Source organism: Saccostrea cucullata, unplaced genomic scaffold (assembly GCF_032062105.1).
Source record: "Saccostrea cucullata isolate Sc308-1 unplaced genomic scaffold, CSIRO_AGI_Scuc_v1 ctg2026, whole genome shotgun sequence".
In the NCBI taxonomy this organism is placed as follows: domain Eukaryota; kingdom Metazoa; phylum Mollusca; class Bivalvia; order Ostreida; family Ostreidae; genus Saccostrea; species Saccostrea cuccullata.
The window spans coordinates 46,790-56,647 of NW_026938431.1; the positions used below are offsets into that span (position 1 = coordinate 46,790).

General features: G+C 34.9%; 1 protein-coding gene across 1 annotated transcript; it reads left to right on the plus strand.

Annotated features, from left to right (window-relative positions):
* Positions 1-875: 875 nt before the first annotated feature.
* On the plus strand, positions 876-8,844 carry LOC134250235 (putative transcription factor p65 homolog). The gene is made up of 12 exons (XM_062732591.1): positions 876-1,018; positions 1,523-1,633; positions 2,461-2,720; positions 3,297-3,442; positions 4,510-4,601; positions 4,952-5,092; positions 5,253-5,351; positions 5,553-5,647; positions 6,078-6,216; positions 6,707-6,772; positions 6,935-7,006; positions 7,406-8,844. The coding sequence occupies exons 1-12, from the start codon at positions 994-996 to the stop codon at positions 8,026-8,028; spliced, it is 1,869 nt and encodes a 622-aa protein (XP_062588575.1). The 5' UTR covers positions 876-993; the 3' UTR covers positions 8,029-8,844.
* The last annotated feature ends 1,014 nt before the right edge of the window (positions 8,845-9,858 follow it).

A 9,858-nucleotide genomic window follows, 5' to 3' on the forward strand; every position in this document is an offset into this window, starting at 1 on the left:
CTTTTCTGCCCCAGTGGTTCTTGAGAAGAAGATTTTTTAATCATGCCACCAAATTTTCACATTTTCTTAATCATCTCCCCTTGAAAGAGGACATATATGGTCCTTTATTTGAACGAAATTGAATCCCCTTCACCCATGCAAGGATGCTTTGTGGCAAGTTTGGTTGAAGATGGTCCAGTGTGGTTCTTCAGAAGTCGAATGTGAAAAGTTTACAGACAGACAGACGGACGGACGGAACAAGAGATTGTAGTCTTTTATTTTAAATTTTAAATACATTTTCTCTGTGCAAGGAGCTTATGTTATGAATTTCAAGTTGGGAAGAGGAGTATATATATATGATCCTTGCTCACAACTTGAGGGAAATGTCATTCAAAATTGTCTCAAGGGATGCACGCCCAACGGCAGGGCTTCATTTTTCATGTGCATTAGATTTAGGTTTGCTAAAACCAGGTTTTATATTTAGAGCAATATACAGATAGGGCATATTTAATCTGTGCCGTCGAAGGGAAGGGGGCGGGGTGTCAAGCTCTCGAGATCGTCTGTACATAATTAGCTGAGTTTAAAATTATTAACAGGTTGCACTTGTCAAAGTATATCTAATTAATTAGGGCCTTCTGGAACAGAAATTAAACAGCATAAACAAGGAATGTGGGGTTTCCATTTTCATGTGACGTCGAGTCAATTAGAATACATCGGAAATGTCCGAAAAATACCGTGTGCACTCTAAAAATTGATAAACTGAAACAAATTATATAACACCTGTCTTGTACCTTACCATGAACGATAAAAGTTGCAAATCTGATAATGAACAAAAGTTATTTCAATGCAGCATCTTTGGAATGTTGATACGATTTTAGCCGAACACCCACGGATTTCTACGAAACCTAAATTTAGCACCATTACGTCTTGGAATTTCACATACTGAATTTACCGTTTGGAAAGCCCAAGCCAGAAATATACTGGAGCGTGTATACACCGCAAAGTATTTACGATATGGCCGAGATCAACTTTGGTTTGGGTATGTATTGCAGGTTTTTTTTACTTCAAAAAGATTATATTCTCATAAATAACTTACTTTGTTGGGTGTTGTCAAACTGAAAGTGGAAATATTTTGGTCGCCATTTGTATTTTGCTTAAAAATCTAGCCAAAACAAGTTTGTAAACTATTGACAACATACTGTCAGTGTTACGAATAACAATTTTTTATTTGTAATCTACATAATTTTGCATGACACGTACTTAAAATCAATTGAAAAGGAAGAAAAACGATTTTGTGTTCAATGAGGCGTGACGTAGGATATGATTTTTGATCGTAGGTCGATCACAACAAGCAAACACTTCAGCCATCTAAAATCGTGTGTTCCCTCACTCCCACACTATCAAAAAAATTATACATGAACATGTTTTCTATGTCACGTTATAAGAACTAGTTGTCAGCTTTTGCCTGGGCGAATTTTTAAACTTCCTGATAATATTGTTGTCTGTTGTTTGAATAGTTTTGTTACTCGTTCTGTTATAACAGAGAACCCCATGGGCTTGGGGAGCAATGACTTGAGTCGGCTTCTCATGGACGGGACTACGGAACTGCTGACTATGGACCCCAGCGACAACGATCTTGTCCAGCAACTTATTGGTAACTTTTTTTATATATACGATAATACGGTTGAACTTTAGTTTTAGTATCTTAGACAATGACATCTCGAATACCTGATGGATATGTCAAAGTAACTTGAGACACCAACCCCCTTTTTAAAGATATTTTACCCAGGATTTCTCAAATCCTTGGATATTTGGAAAGTTTTTTCTTGGTCCCACTGAGTTTGAGATAGCTCTGTTTGACTTAATTTAAAAGCCATTAGGCTTACATGGTTGAAAAGTTGTACTTTTCTCTCAATGTGCCTTCTTTTTTTGTTCATTAAAATTACTAAATTATTGAGATGTATGTAATTTTTAATGAAAAAAGAACTAAGTTAAAACCAGTTCAAAATTCAAAAAGAAAAAAAATCTGTAGTTGTCTATCTGAACAGCTTAATGAATTCAACGAGATTAAAAGAGAAAATTAAGCCAGTATCATGTTGTGTTATTTATATTTTATGAATGAAAGTTTTTATATGTAAGTCCGTCGTATTTGCTTTTTGTACATTGAGAGAGTTTGTTTATTTTATGTTCAACTTTGACTCAAGTCAAATACAGGCACGCAATCTTTTAAGATCAATTAAGTCATAAAAAACATTTTCCATGCTTATTATAAAGTTATTAAATCCATAATAAATTAATAACAACAAATTAAACTATTAAAGAGACTCATTATTTATTGTTGGAAAGAATTATACCATATGATATTATAAAGCTGCTCCTTTGAAAGAAGTCCTGCAGTATCACCCTGGCATAGGACTCTTCATCCATTATTTTCATAGATATATATAGCTTACCCTAATCCCCATTGTTCTATTTTCACAGCCACTCAGACCCAACAGGAAAACAACTTATTTCAGACAGGGACACAATTCCCCCTGAATCAGACACAGCCCTCAAAGCCCCCCAAACAGGCGAGCGGCAGATCCTCTCATAATAAGACCCCTGACGGAATATACGTGGAAATCACGGAGCAGCCCAAACAGAGGGGGCTTCGGTTCCGTTACGAGTGTGAGGGGCGGTCAGCGGGCAGCATCCCCGGGGAGAACAGTACCTCCGAGAAAAAGACGTTTCCTACCATCAAAGTAAGGAAGGAGAAAATTTCAGAACTTTGGGGGTGGGGTGGGGGCAGATCTTGATAAGGGGAGGGTGGGGATATTACTTTTAATTTACCAAAACACAGATAAGGTAACGGTATTATAATTGTATTATTTTGCCTTGTGTAATGTAAATGACCATTGGTGAACTTCCTTATGATATACAGTGGTAAAATAAATCTGACCTTAAAAACTATATACATGTAATGTTCTATTATGTTTTGATTAAGATAGTATTAAGGTGATGTCAGTGACATATTGGCCTACAACATCAACATGAAGAATGTCATTTACTGTAAACCAACTTTTATTTGCGACGACTTTATTTCGCGATTTACCGGGGGTAAACTAGTTGGCGACGATTATTTTTCGCGATCAAGCCTATTTAGGTTCTATTGTTAATAGACACATAGACTTTAAGAACTGGTTCGCGCAGAGAAATATTCGCGATGACGAGGCTCTCGCGAACATCGCGAAAATTTCTCGCACGCAAATAAAAGTTGGTTTACAGTATTCAAAGTAATATACATGTATTATTTTTCATTTATTAATTTCCTTCCCCAGATACATAACTACACTGGCACAGCTGTGATCGTGGTGTCCTGTGTCACCAAAGACCAGCCCTATGAACCCCACCCCCACAATCTGGTGGGGAGGGACTGTAAGAGGGGAGTGTGCACTCTGAAGGTCAAGGACACCAATGTCATCAGGTAAAGGTTAGGGGGGAAGATCTGGCCAATCAGTGTAGTGTGAGAGATCACATGACATTCTGGACATTTTATTTCATTGATATTTTATTTAGCTTTCCTTATACTGTTGTGCTGCCACTATTATTAAGTAATTATCAATATATGTATTAAGAGGATTGGGCTATTGATTGGGTTTTATAATGTTCTCTGACATTATTATGTATACCTTTGATTTTTTTTCCTGAGTATATAATTTTTTTAAATGGGTTCAGTTTAGGGTGTAATTGAGTGGTTTCAATTATCATGCAAGTCCCATTATTTGTGTGAATGAGAAATATAGTGATAAATTTTGGCTATTAAGATTATTGATAATTGATGGAAACCGAAAGAAGATTTAAAACAGATTGTCCATAAATATAATAAGCTATTTTTAGTGTAGGAATTGATGTTGAAAATTTCTAGGCTGTATTCAACTGAAGGATTTATGTGACTCCAGGTATTTAGGTAACGATTATCAGATTGGAGAGGTGTAAGGTAATATTACCCTAATTCAGGGACAGGTGTTTAACTGTATGTTGTTACAGACAGTTTATACAGGGGTGGCTTAGTGCAGGGATATACATATTTATTGATAGGGTGTAGTATTACCATTGGAAATCAAAAGTCATTTAAACCTTTTTCATATGGGATTTTGACTAGATATAACTGGATGGATTTAAATGCAGTCTAGAAATATTTAAATTAATTGGTTTGAAGTCCATGACACAAAAAATCAAAGAGTGACAAAGACCACAGAAATATTGCTTCCTACATTTTGTTGAATGAATTTATAAATCATTTTTAATCAATATAAACATCTTCATAAATGTAAATTAAATAAAAATCTTTAAAATGATTGGATATTTTAAAAAATGCCTATTTAATAGAATAAAATTTTCTGTTTTATATGGATATACTGCTCTCAACCTTCCATATTTTGTGTGATCAATGTTAAATAACAGTTGTTTTTTTGTTTCTGTTTTTTATAAAGGTGATAAATCATGGAAGTTCTTGACATTTAATTAATTAGTGTCATTCTTTGTTCGCAGTTTTCCACACCTAGGTATTCAGTGTGCCAAGAAAAAGGATGTGGAGAATAACTTAAAGCAGAGGAAAGAAATCAATGTGGATCCTTTCCAGAGTAAGTGAACTCTGACCTCTGATGAACTTTGGCCCCTACAAAAACTGAGTAGTGAGCATGGGGCTTTTGAATTTAAGTCAATAAAAGCCGAAGATGAGATAGTGGCGCATGTAAAAGAAACTCTTAAAGAATTTTTTTTGTGTTTTATCTTAAAATTTTATTTATGACTATGAAAAATCTCTGAAAGTTGTAATTTATCAAATATTGATTAACGCATGAGATGTTTTTCCCAACACCTGGTACAATTTATTGAATTGCACTCTTTCCATGCAGTTGCCTTCTACATTATTTGTTTTAAATTTTCTTTTTATTAAGTGATGAAATTATTTGAATTATGTTTTTGTTTACAGGTGGCTTTAGACACTTAAACAAAGTTAACAGTATAGACCTAAATGTGGTACGACTCTGTTTCCAAGTTTTCCTTCCTGACGAGAGTGGAAAAATCACCCGCATTGTTCCCCCTGTGGTATCTCACTGCATTCACGATAAAAGTGAGTAAAACTAATGGCATGTATTTTAGATTTGAATTATTTGAGGAAATTTTTCCTCTTTAATTATGAAAATTTTATAATTTACATCACATAGATTTATGCGTGTAATGATATTGAAGATTTGATGTTTTTGAATACAGTTATTTTTTATTATTGGTAGAATCTCTAAATGAGTTGATCATCTGTCGAGTTGACCGGTCGTCAGGGAAAGCTAAGGGAGGTGATGAAGTCTTCTTACTCTGTGAAAAAATCAACAGAGGTGAGATAATTGATAGACTTTTTTTGTCTTGTATTGAATAAAAAAAAAGCTAAGACATGGATTTGTACAAAAGTGTAAGGATGTAGAAAATTATTTCAAAATCTTTCCAGGAATGAGAAAAGTATTCCAATTTGTGTTACATGTATTTCAGTGGAACTGATGAAATATAAAACTATATGTTACAATATTTTCCTGTTTCAGATGACATTGTTGTGAGATTTTATGAGGAGACGGAATTCGGTGAATGCCTCTGGGAAGATTTCGCCGACTTCAGCACAAACGACATCCACAGACAGGTACTAAAAAACTCCAAGGTCCACCATTAAAAAAATCAGAACAGGCATAAAAACAAGTCTGTCAGTGAAGGGAACACTGCTGTAAATTTTGGTGTTTGAGACTCTGATGATGGCAGAAATCCAGTTGTAACCAGGTTCTGATCTTATTTAAAGATTTTGAAACAAAGAACTAGAGCCACGGGACCCAAGTTTTGTGATAACTTGACCTGGACCTAATTAAATGATCTTTGTATTCAAAGAATTGTCAGAGTTTTGATATCTCTTCAGGAAGTCTGAATTTCCTCATTTCGAATTACTGACTTTTTTTTTTGGCAGTGTGCTATTGTGTTCTGTACTCCACCCTATAAAGATACAAGTTTTGATATTATCTTGTGAAATCTCTGGGAAGTCTTCCTCATTTTGAATTAAATGTATACTTTTTTTCTTGCAGTATGCCATTGTGTTCCGTACTCCGCCTTACAAAGATACAATGATCACGAGACCAAAGGAAGTTAAGATGCAACTCAAACGCAACAATGAGCCAGAAACCAGTGACCCCATCCCCTTCATTTACATGCCTGAAGATCCAGGTAGATTTTTAATTGTCATCCATCTTTACTTACAATTAGGTTTCAGCAATAAATTAAACACATGTACTACATGTAAACGTATAAATTTTACCTCACTATGTAGTAATATTACATGTAATTTAGTTTCTCTGCTTACATGAATATGTACATTTTGATACACACACTTTTCAAGGAATCGATAGCCTGATCAGGTCAAAACCAACATAAAGACTATTCTAATGGATTGACATACCTGTTCATTTTTATGTGATTTACATGTATATTTTAACAAATTGGTTTTCATGGTCATTGTGCTATTGAATGGTGGCATAAAGAAATAAAAATATTATATTTATTAGACTGCATACAAAAACGTTTTTCACTATACTCTGTAGACTATGCTGCATTTCGCCAAATATAGACCTTATCCAGTATTTATACATGATGCTTGATATAAAAGTAAATGGTTACTGCAGTGATCCTAATCATAATACCTGTATTGTTATAACAGATCCTGACAGAATCATGGAGAAAAGAAAGAGAAAGGCTGATCAGCTGAAGAACTGGGGCTTTGATGGTGAGTTCTGTCTCCATTTTACCCAATACCTTATCACTGATACATAAATTTTATTCCTCATCACAACTGTATCTCAAATTCTGTTTTATATTTTGAGTCCATTGGTCATTCCGTGGTGAGCAGAGTTGAGATCATTTCAGAAGTGCTTTATCTTTATTTCAGTGAATGTGTCTGGAGATGACCTTAAACAGAGACTCAAACTGAAGGCCACAAAGTCAAGGATCAAGCAAGAAGGTAATATTTCTGAATCGTCTTTTTACGATGGAAATATCCGTGGTAATCTATGATAAATTACTGTATACAGGGTTATTTTTGCCCCGTGTTATTTTCGTCTTTTCATACTTGCAAACAATCTAGCCCCGTTTTAAATTCGCCCGATCATAGTTTTGTTTAAGAAATTATACTGTATTATTTGAATTCGCCCCGTTTTAGATTTGCTCAAATGAGGATAGGGTGAAAGGGGCGAAAATAAAACGGGGGCGAAAATTACCCTGTATACAGTATTAAATCTTCTACATGCATGCACACAGACAAATTTTAGGTGTTTTAAAATAAAGTTGATAAGCCCAGTTGATCCTGATAATCTATACAATTTTATCTTTATTTGATATTCTTTATGTTCTCTCTATGTAGCTCCTGAGGTGCCAGGTTACAGCATGGAGAACATTCTGGGCGCTGGAGCTCATCAAATGACAGCAACTTCCAGCGTCACGACAACTCTTACCAAGGAAGGAACATCCCTCAATGTCCGAACTCTGGACAACACAACGATGGGCAGCGTGACCATTACCCCCACGGACAGCGTACGACAACAGCTGGCAAACCTTCCCGATGACGTCCAAAACAAACTGCTTCAGATCATCGCCAATCGTAAACTCCAGGAAGAGGCCTCCAGCAGAATGAACCAGGGCACAATGGACTCTAAAGACACAAACGCATTTCTTCAGTCTCTAATCGGTGGGGGCGTCCCCTTGCCCCAGACCTCTAACCCCGCCCAAACTCCCGCCCAGAATATCATGCTGCCCAGCGGCCCCGCCATGCCTCAGAATCCCGGTATGGAACAGGACAATGTAGACTTAATGTTTCAGGCTTATCTTGGTGACCAGGAACAAAACATGTCCTTTGACAGCTTCGGTTGTAACATTGGAAACGATATGAACTTTGACCCTAATGTGGCAGCCATGATTAATGTATCAAGTGAACAAGGGGGCATGGACGAGACAAGGGCAGCTGTGCATTCACTGAATCAGTCCTGAGACCCCCCTGTCAACAGGGTTAGGCATTGTGTAATTTACTGCTATGTGTTAATGCGGGTAGTGACTGGTTTTTCCTCACAGTATGTCAGCTTTTTGTGTGAAAATCTGTGTTTGATGGGGAAAACATCCAAGCAGGAGTGAGACCACCCAACAAAAGCATTCCCAGCAGAATTAAAATAACCTAGTCAGCGGGAATATTCCTAAAAATAGGTCAGTAGACAATGGAGATTTAAATATACCCGATTACAAGTACACCTGAGACATGCCTGAGCTGGCCGTCACATAGTGGAAGTGGAAATATACAAACCAGGAAGTAGAACCACCCACTCAGTGCTCCAGGAAGTGAAACTTGACCTGTTGACCCCTCTGTTTATATTTAGATTGTGAAACTGAAAGTAAGGAGATTAGCCATATCTTTAAATAGATATTGGGAGTGTGTGGGAGTCATATATATATAAATATATAGTTGGAATGAGATGTGAGAGAAGATTGGAAAGTACCTAAATCTATTTTAATATACTACAAATATACGTGTACATACATGTGTACAGTGCTCACAATAATTCATAGTGCTCATAATGAAATGTTTAATATAGTTGTATATATAATTATATATATATGTGAATAAAATTCTTGTAAATAATTCCTCATAGTGCTCTCATAACATGCGATTGTGACATGGTTTGGTTGTCAGTACATGTATATTGTTTTAAGATGACTTTTTTTTTTGTAAATATATATTTACATTTTTTTAAATTGCATTTTTTATGTGTATAACTACAGCTTCATGTCAATAAAATCATAAACAGTTTCCTACATTTTTGTTTCATTCATAAGAAAATTTGATAGTGAATGACAAGAAAGTTTGGTATCTTTGATCAAGTGGAAAGAAAGTAAAAATTTGTCACAAAATTTTTGTCATAAATACAGTGTACCAGTATTACGGTACTTTGCAGAATTTTGGCCCCCCATATATTTTTATTCCCATTGTAAGGGTAATGATATTCACAATTTTTATACAAATTCCTATAATGTGATGTCTCTGCTACTCTCATCATGTTACAAATAGACATGCAAAGGGAAAATCAAAGGAAAATTTGCTCAAATGCAAGAATTTTATCTAAACTAGAAGTGAAAAGAGGTTCAGTTCAATTGAAATGGTCCTATATATAAATATGCTTTCTGCATCACAAACATATCATGGGAAAAGGTTTTTAAAAGATAAGTATAATTCTTTATTTCACAGTATTATACAATGATCTCACACAGTCGGACATACTCACACATCTGTATGCTTAATGTCGGAAATATTTAAAATTTTAAATCAAGGTACATATCTGTATACTTCATGTCAGAAATATTTAAATCAAAATTCCATTTTAATTTCAAGATTTTATATCAAGTTTTATTTTAAGGACACTCTCTACACCAGTGTAAAAAGTTTTTTCAACATTGAGAAAATTATTTTGAATAAAGGTGTAAATATTGAGCTTATCTATTTAATTTTTAGTATATTGTACGTGGCATTTACTCCCAGGAAACATGTTCAAACAGTTAACACATCACAGAAGCAGCAAATAGAAATCACTTTTCTTACTTCTGTGGAGAAAATACACATAAATAAAATGTTCCATTAATTTATCTTGGCCTTGGAAAATGTTAAGAATACTTGAATTGATTACAAATTGAATAATATGCTGTAAATTTCTTTTTCTTGAAATTTAGATCTAAGGGCAGATCACTCTTACTGCAGAAAAATACCAAAAAATCAGAACTCTTTAGTGTGCAGTGTAGAGAAAGATCTTCAGTATTTATATTTTTCTTTCACTT

What these genes read in the sequence shown, in the direction of transcription:
- LOC134250235 (XM_062732591.1), top strand. Translation starts at nt 994, where the DNA reads ATGGCCGAGATCAACTTTGGTTTGG. An exon ending in CAATGTGGATCCTTTCCAGA is followed by an intron (nt 4,602 to 4,951) that starts GTAAGTGAACTC and finishes TTTTGTTTACAG; the next exon opens with GTGGCTTTAGACACTTAAAC. An exon ending in TCACTGCATTCACGATAAAA is followed by an intron (nt 5,093 to 5,252) that starts GTGAGTAAAACT and finishes TATTATTGGTAG; the next exon opens with AATCTCTAAATGAGTTGATC.